The sequence below is a fragment of the Porites lutea genome, chromosome 2 (assembly GCF_958299795.1).
Source record: "Porites lutea chromosome 2, jaPorLute2.1, whole genome shotgun sequence".
NCBI classification, from domain to species: Eukaryota; Metazoa; Cnidaria; class Anthozoa; order Scleractinia; family Poritidae; genus Porites; species Porites lutea.
The window spans coordinates 39,294,975-39,315,515 of record NC_133202.1 but is presented as its reverse complement, the minus strand read 5'-3'; the positions used below and the strand labels follow the sequence as shown (position 1 = coordinate 39,315,515).

General features: G+C 39.4%; 2 protein-coding genes across 2 annotated transcripts; both read right to left on the bottom strand.

Annotated features, from left to right (window-relative positions):
• Positions 1-7,964: 7,964 nt before the first annotated feature.
• LOC140926988 (uncharacterized protein YfbL-like) lies at positions 7,965-15,393 on the bottom strand. Its single transcript, XM_073376658.1, has 6 exons — positions 15,253-15,393; positions 12,864-13,066; positions 11,960-12,137; positions 11,296-11,697; positions 9,812-10,168; positions 7,965-8,151 (listed from the first exon to the last, which is right to left on the bottom strand). Exons 1-6 carry the CDS (start codon positions 15,308-15,310, stop codon positions 8,015-8,017), a joined length of 1,335 nt encoding a protein of 444 aa, XP_073232759.1. The 5' UTR covers positions 15,311-15,393; the 3' UTR covers positions 7,965-8,014.
• A 1,625-nt stretch (positions 15,394-17,018) lies between these two features.
• Positions 17,019-18,200, bottom strand: LOC140926185 (somatostatin receptor type 5-like). Its single transcript, XM_073375969.1, has one exon. The coding sequence runs from the start codon at positions 18,198-18,200 to the stop codon at positions 17,031-17,033; it is 1,170 nt and encodes a 389-aa protein (XP_073232070.1). The 3' UTR covers positions 17,019-17,030.
• Positions 18,201-20,541: the final 2,341 nt, after the last annotated feature.

Here is a 20,541-nt window from a genome sequence, read left to right as displayed (position 1 = left end):
TTCTTTGTTGCGAACAGTTTTCTTGTCCCTGGGGAAAAGAAAAGACCCTAAATTTTCTGTAAATTCAAAGCGACACCCGTACGTTAGTGCGAAGAGCGGACACTTTTTTCTTGTTCAATCAACAGATTCTCATAGAAAGTTAACCTCGCTAATACGGACTCGACAGTACTGAGCCATACGGTTTCGGAACAAAGAACGAGAAACGGGTCTTTCTTTGTTCCAAAACCGCAGGGAAACGCTTGCTAAGCAGGTTAGACAAAGTATACAAGCCAAATTTTGACTATTATGGCAGCAAATGATTACGATCTTGTTTGATCCAACGTTGAGGTACATTGATTGTTCACGGTTTTTGCAGTCGTTTTTCAAGCCTTAATTTACATTATTTTGCTGATACTGTTTATGATTAAGTTAATATGTACAGATGACTTGACTTATGATCACTTTTGAGTGATTTCAAGGACATAGCCGTTGGCGGATTAAGGCTTAACACCCTGTGAGAGATACGAGCCCTTTCTGTTCGTATTACAGTGTAACGAGCTTCGAATGTATCACGGGCAAAGGCCATGTTAACAAGCCGGCGTAAAGGGACTGATGAAGCAACTTGAAAACACTTGAGTTAGAAATTTTTGGCTGGCCCAAACCGATCTGCATCAGGTTTGTTACTGAACAAATCACGAATTCAGCCAGTCCACACCGATCACATATCTTGATAATTTGGAACCCGAAGACTCTTTTCTTCGGTTAAGCCGTTTTTCGTCTACACGTATAAACGGCGTTTTCTGGCACCAAAAACGCAGCTTTTCAAAAAAAAGGTCTCTGTGGAGATTGTTGAAAACGCCAGCTTCTCATTTACCTGGGGACGGGCGAAAACGGAGGTTTTGGAAACGATAATGTAGTACATCGTATACTACTAGAATTACGCATGGTCTGTAAGGGATGCTATCCGCTCATCGTTCAATCTCGTCCCCAGAGCCGCCGTTACTTTTGTCAGTGATCCCCGTCGCCGTACAAAAGGATCGCGGCTCTGCAGGGAACGAGATTGTTCTAAAAATTGTTGTTGTTGTTTGCCTTTTTTGTGGTCCTTCTCAGTTGTAATTTACCTTTAGGTTTCCTTTTTCTACAAAAAACTAGTGTAAACTGGTTAGTAAAATATGAAAAAGTAAACGCCTAAAGGCTCGGGAAATTATTAGGATTTGGACAAAACGCAAGTGAAATTATTCCCTAATTTCACAAGTATACCATTTGATTACCTATTAATATCATGGGTGACGAATTACGTTAGCAATCTTGGATTTTTGACATGTTTATCCTGGATCGTATCGATCAAGAACTCCACTATCTCAAATGTTTAGACCTTACATTTGGCTTATAAAGTTTAGAATTTTTCAGACTTTTTCGGCAAAATACTTGTTAGAATCCATCTTGATGTTCTCTTGTGTGTTCAGGTTTTCTAAAGCGTCTTTTTGTGCCCTGACATCTTCATTCACGGCATTTTAAAACTTCGTCGCCATCTTGACACTGAGACGTACGGAAGGGTTGCCATGGCAATTTTGTAATTTCACATGTGAAATTACAAATTAACGCTGAAATTTCACGCCAAAATTAAGGAGTAATTCGTCACCTATGATATTAAATAAGCTACGAAAATTGTACATGAATGGAACTTTCATCTAGAACTTTTTAGCCATCCTCAAGCGAAAGAAAATTCTAGGCAATATTTGTTTTTCCGAACCCGATATTTTACAGAAAACAATCGTTGGGTGCCCCTGTCACTTTGTTTTCATGTGATCGTCAAGGATGGTTTACCACCCACGAATCAAAACAAATCAGGTTGTTGCAAGTTGCGTGAATACTAACTTTGATAATGGATAAAACTACTCGGAAGTCACCACAGAGTCCAGAGGAGTTTCGTGTGAATAAATGAATTACTTATTTAAAGTCTCACCTTGAAAAATGCCTGTCGCTTAATTAGCACGATTAATCAGCCCAATGGGATCTTTATGAATCTACTGAAACAGGGGCGGATCCAGGATTTTTCTTAGGAGGGGGTGCACCACTAACTGACCGATGACGTAAAAAATTTTTAAAGCGAATAAGAAGAGGGCTTTTGACTAGGAAATAACATAATGTAAACTGCTGAGAATACATATCAAACGATAGAGCAGATTTTGTATGTCTGTCAAGCTACTGCACAGTGTTAATTAGAAAGCGGCCGCAGGTCATCCCAGGGGGGGGGGGGGGGTGCGCACCCCCTGCACCCTCCCCCTGGATCCGCCTCTGTGAAAACGATTTCTTCGCTTCTTATCTGACCCAGATCGACGTTGTTGTTCGCCATTTTGAATAACCGCAAGCCACATCCTCGCTGGCGCACGGTCTATAGAATGTGTAAACGAAACTGTAACGCGATGATAACCCGATCAAAATAACCCATTTTTTCAGACGTGTTCGACGGGTTTTGATGTTCTAACGACAAACACACCTCCTCTGGACCCTGTGAAGTCACTCCACAAGAGTTACGTCTCTTTCCGCAAAACAAGGTTGCCTTGGGCAGGTAAAACGCGCAACATGCACAGATTTTGTTGCAAAAAGTAGAACTACTCTCTACTTTCTGCAACAAATTTTAGCAACCTGCAACAACCTAAATTGTGGTAAGACAGGTTTGAACATGGTTAGTAAAACAGGCAACATCGCTCTTCAACTCGTTTTGCAGTTATCGCACGTGAATGCAAAACAAGTTGTACGTTTTTTATTTGTTGCCCGTTTTACCGTACCTTAACTTAAATGCTGTGCTATATGAGAGATTTTGTTCTGAACATTTGGCTTCTGTTTGACTTAATGTATTTTTTATTTTGTATAAACAATGTCCCACTCTTTGTCCCAAAATTGAGGTCACCACATTGGCCCTGCTTTCTTTCTACCCAACCGTACGTTTCAACTGTTTAGAGCACTGCCAGGTAGTCATGTATGCAGACGATACAGTGATTTACTTCAGTGAAAATTGCTGTCAAAATATTCAATACCACCTGAATGCCGACCTTGCCAATCTTGCCGAATGGTGTAACAACGAGTTTGTCTAATGATCGTGGGTCGTGTGTGGTGGGTACAAGTCGTGGGTCGTGGGTGTGGGTGTGGGTAAAAGTCGTGGGTGTGGGTAGTGACTAAAAATTAATTTTTAATCATTATTAAATAACAATGTTACTAACTTTTGTTCAAGATTAATAATTTACAATATTACAAGTTTTGGATTTTGTTTAAGTACTCGATAACAAAACGAACGTAACACGATGTATGAAAATTATACAACACTTCCCCTACTCTGTTACTTTACCAGAGCTCATCGACCGCCAGCCCAGGGGGTGGCGGTGGGTACAGGAGCAATCGAAAAGAAAGAGAAATAACGTTGAACTAACTTTTGTCTTCAAATATGAAGTTGACATGGGAAAGCTGTCAAACTTTGTCTCCGCTATAAACTGGTCAAAAACGCTTTCAAAGGATCGTGCGAAAGCTAAACTTATTTCACTAACAACGGAGGAACGTCACCAAAAAGCGCGAAAAACAATGAGAGTGGAGTGTCTCAGTACCGGGGAAGTTTACTCATATTATAAGTTATACGAAGAGGCTAGCTCTCCCCTTAAATATCCGAAAAAGTGAAGAAATTCAAATTCTGTCGTGTCTGGTCTTTTCCAGAAAACAAATGAATCATTTCAAAAAATTGAAACTTTTTTACGGAAATTATTTATTTTTTGATTCGCTTTATTTTTTCCCCAAACAGCTAGGAAACGACTTGGAAGAAGGATTTTGAAATTGTTATAGAGTGGTGATTGGGACACATCCCCTTTTGTGTTTCTTATCTTTTGGCACCCGCGTCAGGTTTCTTCTCGGCTATATAGAGTTCAGCGTCGTCTCAAAGGTCATTTGCGGCCTCTCCTCGCTTGTTTTACCCTTCCCACCCTTCCCGGGTTTTATTTTATAGCCTGTAGTTTTCTCTTTTGTGTCTACCAATTGGGATCAATTCAAAGGTAAGCATCGTAGCTCATCGTATTGCTTATTCAGATAAATAATGATTGACTACTCTTATATGGAACTGATCCCGGCTTCCTTAATTCCGCGATTTGCTGTTTTTAGCATTAAGTTAACTTATGTGCGTGTTGTTCTAGCGTTTGACCAAACAAATTTTCTCGAAATATTATCAAGAGATTACACCAGTCCTGAAAATAGCTCCTATGGGTTCCTGCCTTTACCCAACCCCACCCATTTTCATACAGTGTGTTATGTTTGTTTTGCTATGTTATTAGTTATCGAGTACTTTATAAAATCAAAAACTTGTAATATTGTAAATTATTAATATTTAACAAAAATTAGTGATGATTAAAAATTAATTTTTAATCATTACCCACACCCACGACCCACGACTTGTACCCACCACCCACCACCCACGACCATTAGACAAACTCTGTAATAACTACTACCTGACATTAAATACATCGAAATCGAAGTTCGTATTGTTTGGTGGTGATAGAAGGTTGCAAACTTGCCAAGGTATCAAGCTTGTCATTGATCACGAAAACCTTGAGAGTGAAGATCCAATCAAGTATCAAGGTGTTGTCATTCACAAGAATCTGACTTAGAATGAGCATATCGAATCACTGATTGCGAAAGTGAATCAAATAATGGGCTTGATGGATCGTAATATATAGATTTAGCCAGGGCTAAAAGCGAAGCTCCTATTAACTCGAATTTATAATTTAATCAAACAATAAACTTGCAATTGTATTTTACAAATCAGTTAACTTTAGAGCACATTCATGTGACTTTTGAGGGAAAGGCTAAGTGATTTTAGAGAAAAATAATTTGCAAACAGTCCAAGCTAAGAGTGAACTTAATCTTACATCGAGTTGATAGCCTTATATGTACACCCAAAAAATAGCAATCATCTTCGATCACATTCAAGAACCATAATGGCTCTTGATCACAGTAGATTAGGCCTGGAAAACAAATTCTCGGAAAACAAATCAGGTCCAATTTTTTGCGTTCGACAAGTTTACGATTTATTTTACAAAATCTTGCTAACAAGTCTGGGGACGTGTAAACCAACCTTTTATACTTTTTATACATCATCTGAGGTGAAACAGTACCATGAGGCACTGTTTTTATCATACAGACCTCGGACAGATCACAATTTTGCAATACAAATTGTACTCATTCAACATTCAGGTCGATCGAAGCAGGCGTGGGCTTTTACCGAAACCGTTAAAAAAATTTCTAAAATCACTTATACGGTTTGCCGGTTCTCACTTTTGACAAGCGCCAAAGTCGACTGTTTAAATAAAGATTAATAGAGTTATACGCTTTAACATGATAAAAAATTTATTATGTTTATTTCTTTATTTAACGGTTTTATAACTATGTGTAATCTTCAAAAGCGTTTGATACACGCGGCATTTTGACTACTCCTGCAAGCGATGTTCGTGAGCGACTGAAAACAAACGGCACAGCGATTAAAATTGCGAAAGAGACTACTAACAAAGGATAATAATTCGGTGAAACATATACAGAGACAACAATTTTCATTCACGAAGACAAGTAAAAAGTGTCTTTGAAAATCCTTGTTTATGTTTTAAGCCGGCTTCCCGGCGTTGCTTTTTTCAAAGATGAACTCGAGGCAAGAAAATCGCTCAAAGATTTCTTTTACAGCCAGAATTATAACTAAATATTCTTTGGAACGTTTTCTTTCTATTTGCAGTGAGAAAATGTCTAAAGGCTTTTTAAAGTTCTATAAGCTTATAATCAAACCTGATACTCGGTCAAATCGATCATTGTATAAAATCTTACAAACGTGCATAAACCAAATAGCCGCATAAACTACGCCCGACTTCATTAAATTAGCATATAAAAAACAAACATCAAATACAATAATTACTCAGGCTTACCCTTCGAGATGCTCTGCAAACTATCAAGTAAGGCCAGAATCGCTTCAGACTTTTCAACCCTCTTACGCATCAAGCAAGGTGAAAAACGAAAACGATGCCATCCGGAATCGGATTTCCGACTTTGACAAGCGACGTATTTCTCAACCAAAAACCCAATAAACAAACGAACTATGAATAACAGAAGACTCTTGATAGCAGCAGAATTTCATTTTGCACATTCAGCGGAGAAAGACAGTTAAAAACATCACAAGTTGACACAAAACTCTGTCAGCTTCAGCTGTCAAAGTAAACAAATATCAAGATGCTGCATACATTTTCCGCATGAACTCACCTGGCAAATTTTGACCAATCAGAGCATAAAAATTGGACGTAGAGCGTGACCAACGCGTGACCTTATTGAGAAAAGTCAAAAGCAACTAGCATGTCTTCCCTGCCTGTAAAAACTGGCTGAATTTTAGCTTTCGAGGTCAGTTTGAAATCAAAATTTTAATTGTGCGACACATATAAAACGCAACATATTTCATGTGAATAAAAAAAATAAAACTTGAGCCTGCGATCATTTGAAAACTAGTAACTTGTCAGCGGATAACTTCAAAAAGATACTCGACCTCGATGGGTCGACACCTGAGCCCGCGATACGGTCGGGTGATAATGGTCAGCGGATACCCTGTTTTGACAGCTGTCAATTGATCACAACATTGATGTACAATATGTGTGCAATATCAGTTTTACTGTGCTACCAAACTCGCTAGAAAGTGTGAGATTGAACATTGGTTTTCCTGTGGTGCGGACGGACGGGCGGGCTGCGGGCGGTGTACGGTCACGTGATTACCAAATTTTCTCGGATGGGTAGATTTACTTACCCATGGTGCTCCGCAGGCGCGCTTTGCGCGCCAGAGCTCCGCTATCAAACATCTATAGAGTACTAAAGTGTGACGTCATAAAAATGAAATTTCTGAAATTATGGGATTTGTCAGGATATTCTGAAAGAACAATGTCCAAGAGGCCTACTTGCCAAAAATGAGCATTTGGGGGCAAATTGTCTCTGAGATCGTAGTTCAGTTATGCTTACAAAACTCCATACAAACCCTTCTAATTTTTTTGGGGGTCGAACCAAAAAAAATTAGAAGGGTTTGTATGGAGTTTTCTGAGTATAACTGGGCTATGATCTCAGAGACAATTTGCCCCCAAATGCTCATTTTTGGCAAGTAGGCCTCTTGGACATTGTTCTTTCAGAATATCCTGACAAATACCATAATTTCAGAAATTTCATTTTTATGACGTCATCACTTTAGTACTCTATTGTCTTTGGATGCACTAGTCGCATTATACAATGCTTTAATAAGACTTCTCTTTGACTTTGCTGATACCATCTGGGAAGACAGAGATAATATTACATTAGTGCATGATTTAAAGGTCTTGCAAAATAAGGCTGCCAAAGTTATCCTTGATTTGCCCAACTATGCTTCACCGACCGACGCTCTCAAAACACTCGGATGGCCTACCTTGTCTCAAGAACGCCTTGTGCATAGATACATTACCACTGACTTTTAAGTACTCCCACGGACTTGTGGATCACAATTTTAATATTTTGAGAAACTCAGACATCCATAGCATGTAATATAACACTAGAAGTAGGAAAGATTTTCGTCTTCCTCTCGCTAAAAGGAATTACGGAAAGCAGAGACTTTTTTATCACTGATGCGCTAAGGAATGGAACATTTTAGACGCATCTTTTAAAGAAATTAACTCTCTTCTTCTTCTTAAACAGAACATTAAAAGCTGAATATTTTAGATATTTTATAGCTTTTAATATTTTAATCTATCTGACATTTTAACATTTTTAACCTGTAGCTTGTATAATTTAGCTTTTTAGTTCTTAACTTTTTACTTATTATTACTATTACGTATTCATTTATCTAAGATCATTTATTTTTCTCTTGTTTTACAGGGTCCCCCTAAATATCACTCTTTGTGAAGTGGGTTCCTGTATAAAGATTGTTATTAATTATTATTATTATTATTACGTTATGACGTCACACAATGCTTGTTCAGGACGAGCCCAACTTTATTCTTCAAAGCCGCTAAATGTTTTTAACACACTGGACTTCAGGCGATCGTATCCAGATGCTAGCCTGCACGGCTGCTGATGCGATAAACATGCCGAGCAAAATCATGCCAATAGAGAGAAAGGCAACGTTCCATGCTTTCATACCCTCATCTGAAAGGTAAAAAATGAACATAGAAGATGACCAAATATTGTTGTTATCTTACATAGTATACCATCATCGCATGATCACATCTCTTTTCGTAACATGGGGCGTCGACGTATCACATATTTACATGTGATACAATATCACCTGTAAGCAACAGATTTAAGGAGACCGTTGATGTTTTGAAAGCAGGATTGGTAGTTTCTGAAGGTCAGGGGCACCCAATGGATCTGTTCCTCAAAATATCTGTTCTTCAGGCACATTTTTGCTGGCTGGGAGATGTGAAAGAAATAATAGTCCTTGGAAGGAAAGTGTTGCTGGGAAAAAGATAATTCAGGGTGTCAGAGGGGATTTGAAGTCTAGAGTAGCTGCTACGGGTTACTTGAATGGGTTACTTACCACTCAAGATCTGAATTGTGCCCTATGAAACTTCCCAGTAAGTCAGGTTGCAGGTTGTAAGGTTGCTGGCTGGGAACTCTTCCATCAGTCTTGCTGGGAGTGAGGAACAGATAATTTTTTTCCAGCAATCTCCCAAAATGCTTAAAATAGTCTCAGAAAACTTTATTCACGCTTTGTTGTTGTTTTTAGGTCTTTTTCTCAAAATTTCCCGTTGGGTGCCCCTGGAAGGTGACCACTAAATCAGTCACCGTCATCTGATCTGAAAGCCTCAAACCAATCAAGCGCTGAAACATTGCAGCATACCCATTGACTGTACTCACATAGGAAGCCCACCGGTTGTTTGAAGGTGTTTCTATCTGATTTAGTGGATTTTTACCATAACTTTGACTTGACCGGCTGGGCTAACGTTCTTCTGGTTGTTCTCTGCTTACTCATAAAGAAACTAGCTCAGCTAGTTTATTTGAAACTATCAACGGCGTTTTCTGTAATCGCGAGCTCTGCTTGGTTTAACAGTAGTGCAAAAAGTAAGGCTTGATCTTGTTTTTTTTTTTAAAATTAGATTTTTTAGAGGGCAATTTTATCCCCAGGGCATTCCGTGAAGGGATCGTCATGTGGACTGCCTGGGGAATGGGGCTGAGGGATGAGATCCCCTGTTTTCCGTTCACTGTCAAAATCACACGAAAATTATGACCAATCACAATAAAAGGCAGAACTCGCGAAAAAGCTTCAAAATCACATTACAATTACCGTTGTGGCTTGCGGTGTGGTCTCACGCCCGATTGTCGTCTTCCTTACAAGACAGAGATTTCTTCTGGTGTTCACGGTTTTCTAAGGTTTACAGTAAAATTGCCGTCATTTTACATCACGGCAGATAGGATAATTGATGGAAAGAAGAATTTGAAGAAGAAGTTTCCTATCATCAATTACATTATAAGTGTGCCTTCTTTTCACCCCATATAATGGAATCTAGTCGGATTCGGGATTCCAAGCTGTGGATTCCGGATTCCAGGTACTGGACTCCAGTATTTGCCAGTAGAAATTAGATTCTGGATTCCAATCGTTAATGGGATTCCGGATTCCTTGAGCTGTATTCCAAATTCCAAAACCTAGGATTCCTGATTTTATTGGTGAAATTTTCCCGGATTCCGCAATCCACAAGCAGAAATTTCCCGGATTCTGGAATCCACAAGCAAAAATTTCCCGGATTTTGCAATCCAGATTCCCTTACATGAGGCGATTTTTCTTTGCTTTCATCGTCGATATATCTACCTGCGGTCTGCGGGTTTGTTGTTCCTTTCTGCTGTTCAACGGCTGGACATGAAACCTTGGTAACATCATTGGCCACGGCCAATATTGAGTCAGATGTCTTCTGTAAGAACTGGAGCATTTCACTTGTCACCCTATTGATATTGTCACAGTCTTCGTGGTAACAAGAGACCATGTAGCTTCGGAGGTCAGCGGTGTCACTCAGGAAGATCGCGCTCATAGACGGATGGTTGTTCCAGAATGACACGTGGTCGCTTCTCAAAAAGTCTCGAAAAGCATTATACCGAAGGGGTGGAAGCTTGTCAGGCTGGCCACGGAATGGAAGATTTACTGGATACATCTTGATTTTACTTTCCAGAGCTACACGAGGGTAAATGAATAAAGCATTGCAAGTTATTTTAGTAAATCAAATGAAACGGATCATTTCGGTTCGGTCAGACCGGAATATTCTGAACCACCTTTAATTTTGAAGGTGGTCCACTTTGAACAGTCCGCTCATTTCGGTTGCTCGGACAGAAATATCCCTTTCCATTTAAAAAAATTGTTTCCCCAGAAACGCCCTTATACATACTGCTTATAAGAACTGCAATAACCAAACGCGCAGTGGATTGGGTCTGTACAACCGGATAACCGTTCCATTGGGCACCTGAAATTTACGAAATTTCATACCGGAATTTTTGTTGAATGGAATAATATAATATACTGGGCCGGCCCAGTCAGTAAATATACCCCTTCCTGTGGCTGCTATATCGAAGGATAATGCCCGCGGCTGAGTAAATATGTGATATTTTGTGGACAACTTATCTCTCGGCCAAAGGTACTATCCACCGATATTCCAGCACGTTAGAATGAGGTTTATATATTTTATAACCCTCCGATTAGTTTTAAATATGTTGGAAGTAGGAAAACGAGTGGTGAGCGCCTGTGCGAATAACGCAAACAAGTACATTTCAGTTGTTGATAGTTATTTTATTGAAACTGTGATTGGACTAGAGCTTGACAGGCTGTCATTTCAAATGAACTCTAATAACTCTCCATAAGTCAAAACTCGAAAAAAGGGCGCTTTATATTTTACCAGGCAACTACACTGAAAACTACTAAAAAAATGTTTCCACTGGATACGGAAAAGAGAATCCAATCACGTCACTAACGGTCACTACGAGGGATAGAAAAGAAATAAAAACTATGAAACACAAAATCTGAAAAGAAACACTAGAGCAGTTAAAGGATATGCAGAAGTGAACTGCGTTGTACTCAGGTGGACTTTGTGTAGCTATGTCACTGTGGAGCTGGTCTGTGGATGGCGGGCGCTGAGGAAGCTACAGAAAAAAAGGATAGAAGAACAAACGGGTCCAAGCTCTCATGAGAACAAGTTGAAACTGAATTAAATAAATCGGAGGGTTATAATTTAAAATCGCTATTTACATGGATCAGTCATGCTTTGGGCAAAATGCAAGCAAAATTCCGGATTAATACTGATTATTTACCAGATTTTACTGTACTGTAATAGTACCAGAACGTATCCATTAAAACAGCATCATCAACTTCACGCCCAACAACAGAAACGAAATTCCCACGAAATCCATCAGCCTCAATTTGACCATAAACCTCGGGAAAATATTGTTGTGTTAAATGTGGCAGGGACTGCGAGTTTGGTGTGTTGTTGTAGTTCATTACAGTATCCATAATAATCGCTCCCTGAAGCTTTCCGTTTGACTTTAAAGACCCGTTGTAAAAACGCGTGAGGTTTGCGACAAAAGCTCTGCTTCCACAGTCTATCTTGCCACAAGCGCAATTAGGGTTGCTCCTCGTATCGTCACAATCTTCCCACTCCTCGAAATCAAACGCCACGAACAGAACGCTGAAACTACGTGCACAGTGTTTGAAATCTGTGAAAAGTTAAATAAGAAGTTGCACAGTAAGTTTTAAAATAGATAGAAGAGGCCCGCTTTAGGGTCTTATGTATGCCAGGAAACCGCGGATATTATTTTCTTCAGGGATAGGCCTAGATCAATGGAAATACGAGAGCGTGCGTGAAAATCGCCAACACACGAAACAAAAGGTGACACACGAGAGAAGAGATAAAGCAATCAAGAGGGGATGAATTATTTGACTAATTTTGAAAAATAAAACAAAAGATAGTTCACCTACTTGTGGCAAAATTTTTTGCAACCTGTAACATGGCGGCCACGCCTGAGCCATTGTCGTTTGCACCGTGTGACGTAGTACGCACCGTGTCGTAGTGAGAACCAATCAGAAACGGCCTGTCATTAGGCGAGCCCGCAAGGGTGCCAGGGAGCATCCCGATTATGTTGACTCCTGTAGCATACTGGTTAAAAAGATAATTAATCAATACATGATTATATTCATTTTCCGCTTGGCGGAAAATGAATACAAACGCGTTATCTGAGCAACTTTACAGCCATTACCACCTTACTTAACCACAAATAAATCAGTGTATGGATGAATGCAAGATTGAATGAGACAGAATAGATATCTCTTGTCAACGAGTTTGTTTTGTAGCAAAAATTAGGAGCCGCAAATATCAAATGAAATAGGGGTATCAACGTCAATTTTCTAATGTTCTGCTAGCAATCAGCTCCTGGTTCTATTCATAGGTTGTAGCGGCTTGTTCCTCAAAATATTTCTTAACCAAGCTAACAGCCCAAAAGGTCGTTTCGAGGGCCTTTAATTTGAATAAAGAACTGGGCCCAGTTGTTCGAAGGCCGTTTAGCGCTAACCCGGGGTTAAATTTTAACCCGGGTTACTTTTTCTTTTTATCAAAAGCACTCTCTCGGATAAGTTTCTCTACGGTTTTAAAGTATCCAATCATCAAATTGTAGGCAAAGTCAATTAAACTGAATTTGCCTTTTAAGCTCTCATATCCGAGTTCAAATTTCGCACTAACCCTGGGTTATCTTAACCCAGCTTCGAACAACCCGGCCCTGAGTGTTAAGTAGAAAAAAGAAAACGTTGTAATGGGTTATAGTACAAAAAGATGCATTGCAATATCTACGTATTTATTACCATCTACGATCAGAAAATTAATATTCACCTGCGGATTAAAAAAGCCTGTTTCAGTAAACGCCTCTGACCACGTGGTAAGTCCTAGATCTTGAAACGTTTTCTTGATAAAGTCACGTGCTTTCTGTTTTCCTTCAGGATTGGTAACGTGATGGCGATTCTGATTGAAATGCTGGAGAAAGTTCATAAGGGATTTGCTCTGGTGTTCGCTTTCATTTTCGTCACCAGTGGCAGCTGTATGTAAACATAAGTCGAACAAGAGGCTATGAAGTATTTTGAAACTAGAATTGCAGCTCTGATCTGTTGTGTGTTCCGCACCATATGGTGGAAGTGAATAAATAAATAAACAAACAAAGACCGGCAAACTAATATTTTTCCAGGCCTCACTCGGTTTAGGATTTCGTCTTCATAGATGAGAACTTACTCTGGCGATTTGGAATTTCCTTTAGACGTTCGCGTAAAGTTTAAGAGCAACAGCCTCAGTCGTTTTTAAGTTTTGAAAAAACAGCTTCAATCGGTGATTGTATTTTAGCTTTAATTTATTTATTGATGTTTGTAGGGAAAAGAATATGTTGCAGGGCGGACTGAAATGCGGCAATAACTGCAGTTGGTGGTAAATGTCACGAGGATGCAGCGAATGTTATAAGAGCCAAAAGTGTAACATGGATGGCTTATCCAAATTCTTATTACAAGAATGATCTTGTGGGACCTATCATCCAGCAGCTTACTAACGGCGAGGGAGAGAAGGTGTGAGGTGTGCGAGAAAAGACCATTTGCAGTGATAGTAACCCAATCGCTAGTTTTTATTTCATTTCATTAGAGGGCCACAAGTTTATCAGTAATTTTCATTACTGTCACGTGTAACCCTCGTAAAATAAAGTCGCTTATCTTATCTTATCTTAGGACGTGTTTACATGGAGTGGGGGACCCCGGTCTAGTGGGGTTGGTTTCTTTTGTTTTCACGCTCTGGGGGACACAAAACGAAAGAAACCTACCCCACTAGACCGGGGTCCCCACTCCATGTAAACAGGGTCTTATGCTGTGGTGTAGGGAGGGTTCCCTTTATTTCAGACTCACAGTCTCGTCACTTCTGAATTTAACTTTGCTCCCACCCCAGTCTGCCGTCTCTTTACTCCAACCCTCCAACGGCCGGCCAGGTGAGAGTCTCTCTCTCTAATGTATACGTACAAAGTTGATTTGCGTTGTAAATTTAAAGAGCTCTCTAGAAAACCGCGAGCTACTCGAGTACATGCATTTCAACAAGGCCCAAAGGACTTCTATTATCTTGGCGACAACTTTGGAAAAATGTTTATTCAGAGATCTCTTTACTGAGCACGCATCTACATCTACATCTACATAATTTATTTGCAAAATCCTATAAGGACATCTAGCAAATTCCAGTGCAAAGTGCAAGAATAAAAATGAATAAATAAATATATGTGCAAATAAGGTAATAAATAATTGTGGTATAGTAATGATGAAATAAATAACAATCACTTAATAATTAAGTTGATAAAACTAAAACTCAAGCAGAGATATAATTATTTCCAGCAGCTTTAAAATTACTTATTGAGGTCATGTTTATGATATTTGGCGGTATGAACTGCACGGACCACAAAGCCAACCTAACCAGTGTGTCTGTTTTAGGAATGTTTATGTGCGATGACAAAGACTTTGAAACAAAGAAAAATAAATTAATTTAATCTGAGGGTAAGAGTTAAAGGAAGTCCTGGGATTTTTCTTAGACTTCTTAGCATGCTAGGAAATATACTTTATTTTTATACCGAAATCTCATGGTATTTCCTTCAGATCCTTTTCGTATTCGTCTGAATAATTTATACCGACCGTGAATGATTGCACTTATCATGGTCCGTTTATTAGAGTCATTTTATGCAGTGCCATATGTACATGATAATATGAAAGTGCTTAAAATTCCGAAGTCATGCTCAGCTGATCATGACTGCGGCAGTTGATCAGTTTAGCATGATTTCTGTGTTTGAAATTAACATTTATTTTAAAGCAAGGAATCTGAATTACGGCTGGAGGTTAACTATCCCCCATCTGGTTGGTAAAGGTGAATCAGAATTGAGGAACGTTTATTACCCGCCCCGCGTGCGATAATTGTTGTCTAATATTCAGCTAATACAATTACAAAGTCTTGATAGTTCTATCCGAAACTTTTTATTTCGATCTATGATTTGGTCAAGTTTTATTAAGGTAACAGCAACAGCTTATGAAACGTTAGAAATGTTTATACCTAGGAGTTATGTCACTGAAATAGGTTGAACTGATATGATTCGGGAAAGTGTAGCCTTAGAATAAAACTGTATGGTAAGGTGTCCTCGTTTAGGCAACCAGTCTTGAAATCAGACTGAAGACCTAACAATAATCTGAATGAACTGATTAGAAAATGTTCTTACCTGACAAGACAATGGAAACTATAATGCTTTGAATCAACGCGAACTTCACCGTTGCCATCACAGTTGGTCAGCTTGCGAGGTTTCAATTAACTATTAACTCTCTTTCAAGCTGTCAATCCTTTGTAAACGTTTAAAAGGGATCGAGAGCAGGGAAAAGAGCCTGGTTCTAGTATTTCGTAGACTGCAATCAGACAGCTTTGTCTACTTGATCAGAGCAGGGTTGCCGGATCGGCCCGGACAAAATCAAAACAGCTCAAAACAAACCAATTTGCGCGAAATTAAAGGGTCTTTGATCACTATTTTGCTGCTAGGGCTGGTTATATTCTGATGGCCACATCGTAATGCGAAAGATCTTTCGGGCTCCTGGGAAGATTCACCTGTTTTTTGTATGTATACGGAGTGAGCTGCCGGTGGAAGAATTGTGGTAGCGTGGGGTAAATGTCCTAACGGGGTTGAAAAAGGTTTTCGCCGGGCTTCTATGCTGCCCTTGGGTTGGAAAGGCCAAGGATTGTTTTACTTTACTTTGGCGGGAATAAGAAAAATTGAAGTCAGGCAAAAAAAAGTACTTAATTTCAAACCAACGTACAATCTGAGTCCAGTGGTAACTGGCAGAGACCGTAAACACTAACAAGACTCTAACAAGGCATGGTTCTTTCAATAGTCATGCTGCGCTTGACCGTTGACGAAAGCATCCCTATTCTATTAATATTAACAGCGATTACCGTCAAGAAAGCCTTAAAGCAATAAAACATGAAGAAAAAGCGACTCTAGAGCTAAAGCTACGCTTAACATGAAAATGCCTGTGTGAGCAAGTCGAAGAGGAAAACATGTGAAAAAAGGAAATGCCTCAACAGGTTTTGGTTGTTAGCTTTTTCTTTAAAACTTTTTCCGGCGTTTCTCATGGCCCTTTCTTTCGTAGAGTGAGTTCGTCGATCGGTCGTTGCGGGCAAAAAAGGCACAAGGGCTCCCGCATTGGAATGTTAAAACAACAAGATGACAAGAAAACGACGATATAAATGTGTTTTTCACTCGTTTCCTACGCGTGTGATTCTAATAATGATAATAACAAATTGTAAATATAATATCAATGTTCATCAATGAAGGTCCTGGTAAACTATGCTTGTTTTCACAGAAGAAATGATGTAAAATGGAATTCCTATTTAGGAAACAAAACGCTTAATGGCTATTACCTAAACAACTGCATTAGTGTCCACCCGAAATTAGCGGCCCTCTGTTTACTAAATTTAAAAGTACTACCAAACAAAAAAATTGTGCGTTTTAATAGAAGAAAACGAAATTCACATCTAGTGTCACTTCCCAGACTAGTCACTAGTAACTATCGAAAAGCATCTTCTCTTCGTCATTTCCTTCTAAATTTGAAAAACTCCAAAACGTTTAATACCGCAAAATTCCGAAAATAAGCCCCGGGGGCTTATCTTTTTCAAAGGCCCTTTTTGAGGGGCTTATTTTTGGAGGGGCTTATATTTGGAGGGACTTATGTACGGAGGGAAATTTGCGTTTCAAAATCGATTGGGCTAGCTTGTAGTGAGAAGGAAATTTACCATTTTTGCTTTGTTTTACTTTGTATTCGAGGGCAAATTCCAAGTACAAGCCCCCCCGGGGGGCTTATATTCGGAGGGGCGATTTAACGGAGGGTTTTTTGCGTTACGACGTTGGGGGGGGCTTATATTTGGAAGGGGCTTATACATGGAGGGGCTTATTTTCGGAATTCTACGGTATTCGACTCATGTCATACCCGCTAGTGGGTAAATATTTATTTACATTAAAGTTTCTCTTTCCGTGTTGTTGTTTTTAGTTTGGTCCTCATCATTTCTGTTGCTTATAGGGCTGAGATTTATGGGGCTCAATGCGGGACTGCGAAGTGTTCTCTCCGTGACACTGTTAGAAGGTACCCCCATCTTTCTGCAGATAAAGCTTTTGAAACTTTGACGAAACTCTTCACTTACCACAGAATAAATAAAAAAGTTCGCTGAGGAGTTTGTGATGACGCAAATCACACATACATTGTAGTAAAGCCAAAAGTATTTGTGCAAGGTAAATTCCTTCCAGTACAAAAAAACGAGACGGAAAACATTTAGGGGTAGCATGGTGACAGCGAAGACTAAAACTACTGGGGTCAAAAGCTTTTTTGCTTTGCTATTTTGTCGTTCACGCAGTCTTTTCCGAGCACGCTTCTCCGTATCTCGCCCCCCGTCATCCCTTATCGATTTGTTAAACCTCGTACTGGTACGAAGCTTTCGCGTAATGCTACCGAAGGTTACAGTAACAATCGCAAGTGGTAGAACATACCAGAAAATAGTCAAACCAATGATGTAAATCTGTCTCATTTCGTCTTCTTCCTCCTTGTTTGGCCATTTGGGAGAACATTCAACTATGTTGACGACGGGACGATGATCGGTGAAGTTCATGACGAAATACAGCGGTAACGAGATAATTAAAAATGAAATCATCCAAACGCTAGCCACCATCCGACGCGCTGACTTGAACACGGTAGATCCGCGCTTGGGAAGGGCTCCCCGTACTATGGCTCTGTGGCGATCAACAGCGATGAGGGCGATCGACCAAACGGATAAACCAAAAAATATATCGGACAGGGGGAATATATACCGACAGAAAAATTCCCCCAGGGGCCAATGAGAAGGTACTTGTTCCATGATAACTGCTAAAGGGAACGATAGAATTAGAATCCCAAGATCTGCTAGGGCGAGGTTTCTGACGAAGTAGTTGATAGTAGTATGCATTTGAGGCTGAAAGGTGATGACGAGGCATACTATCGAATTGCCTGCTACGCCGACAGAGGCGAGAAGAACTTGAAATATCAGACGAAGAACTTGTAATGACTGTGCCTCTTTGTAAAATTGGAAGTCGTTCCCGTTTCCAACTATTTCCGAGCCCCACGAGTTAGTGTGATTACCAGTTGAGTTCATTTTTTTGAGCAGTAAAGTTCAGTAAGATCGATCTTGCCTTGAAACTGACTACGCCTCCCAAGTCTTAGTTGTCCCTCTGCAGTGGCTGCAATTCTGATCTCTGTTTTTAGGTTAACGATGTCCTGTTTCCAGATTCAGACTTAACTAAAGCTTTGATGATCAAGCTTCAAAATTGCAAATTGAAAAACTTCTTTTTTCAGTTTTATGTCGTTTTGACCCAAGCCTAGAATCTCAATCAGCTCAGTGTCTCAACACTGCAAAGGCCTCTTTTCACTGAAAGCGTCTTCTTAGATGCACGAATTTAAATCGTCTTTTAAACTCGGCAGGTATTCCTTGATAATTAAGGTCTCCCGCTGACAAAGAGTTTCTACTTTAAAAGTAAAACTGTTAGTCAAGATTACCTCGTACGCCTTCAGGGTTTCGGTAATTGTTCATATTTCTTCGGCACAATTGTTTATCAATAATTAACCAATTGCTACTTAATTTTTAAGAGGGTATCGTTAATTTAACTACTTGGTTTGGAAGAGAGCCTTGGTTTATCCGTTATCTTTTGCATACGAAAACCCCTAGCAACTATACCACGTGCCTTTTTCTTTTTTTTATCGGCTGAACAAAGAAGCACGCATTTCAGTGAACGAAAACGTTTTAATGAACTTGGTATAAACACTTGCTTGTTTTAGCATGCAAGTGAAGACAGGTTCTTGTGGTAGGTAGATCGGCCCCCGCGCTAAGCATCCATTTTTTCCTATTTAATACAACGTACACTGTTGATTACGGCAAGAGGCAAAATTCACGCTGCGCATTAATTGATATTTCCCCTTTAGTTTCTGGTCTTCATGAGCTTCGGACGCGGAGCACCGCATGAGAAGAATTTAGACCGGCATAAAAGTGGCAAAAGTAGCCTGTTGGGATCTATTTAGTTAAACCTTAATAGCCACACTTAATTGGCTTAATTTAATACACTCGCAAAGTGAAGTGAAAAATATCTTGACATAGGCGACCTCTCAAACTACTTGTAGAAGTAATAACTAAACGTGCGTCTCACAATTTGAGATCACTCCAAGATTTATCTCGCTCGGTCAGTGAGTGACTTAGGCTTATTTCTATTAAAAGCTGGGTCAACGTGACTTGTACTCATATCCCAAGGCATCCATTTTAGTCGCTTTACATTTGCTGTGTCCAACAGCACAGAGAGAAATCGCAATGAGCAGTAGATAGTGTTATCATTAGACACCATCTTCGTGTTCGTGGGCGTAAAGTTCAAAAATGGATTTTTATTAGAATTTTCGCTCTAGACTTTCAGCAAGCTCTCACTAAAAATTGTCTACAAATAAATCCAATTATTTCTGAACAGAATATCCATTAACTTAGCGATTTTCTTCTTTTTTCGTCATTTTACGGTACAATCACTTTTTAATATCGGTTACTCTAGGGCTTGTGATAACTTTTTCATGCGTAAGATGTTTAAATGTTAATAGTCTCCATTACAAAGCCTTTTCAATGATGAATGAAGCAACCTGCCTAGAACTGAGTTATAGTGCAATCTATTTTTTCTAAAAGAATCGAAAAGCAGCTTTTTCATATCCAAAATATTAATACTACAAGCGGCAAGTTTTGCAGAAGTTTTTACTTTAACCCTCGCCAGAAGATTTTGCTGACCAGTTTCAGTCATTATAGGTTTACAGCGATTTCATAAAACGCAAATTGCGCTCACACGGGAGTGACTTGCATTCTTAAACGATTAAGCTGTCTGTATTTGACTGTACAAGGAAAACCTTCATAGTAAAGACGTACTCCCATAGCATATAAGCCGATAGATTTCGTGTTTAAAAAACAATAAATAAAAAATAAAATTTTGCTGTTTTTCGCGGTCCCGTCTACACCTGTGGCATGACTTGCATTAACTGTTGACATGATGGACTCCACTTGTTTCTACTCTACAGGAATACTGTGCGATTGCTGTTAGTTAAGGTAATTGGATCGGTTTATGGCTTTCAGTTGACGTAAATCATCATTATGATTAGTAGTAATTAGAAAAAAGTAACTTAAATTATCCAGAGTGGCTTATTTAGCTATATGACAAATATCCATGGGGGCTCCAGGTTGTGACGTCATATCACCTTACATGGAGAACGCAACCTGCAAACGGGAATGCAACAGTTAACCGCAAGGCTTCATTGTGCCTAGTTTCTTTTTCCCGTCTTTGAAATAAAATAATTCCGCACAAACTTTTTCAACTTGTTTAATTTTAATTCAGATTTATTTCCAGGTGACCACATTTGACAAAACTCGTCTAGAAGGGGACGGTTATAGGAAAACAGAAAAGGCAGATTAAGCGCAA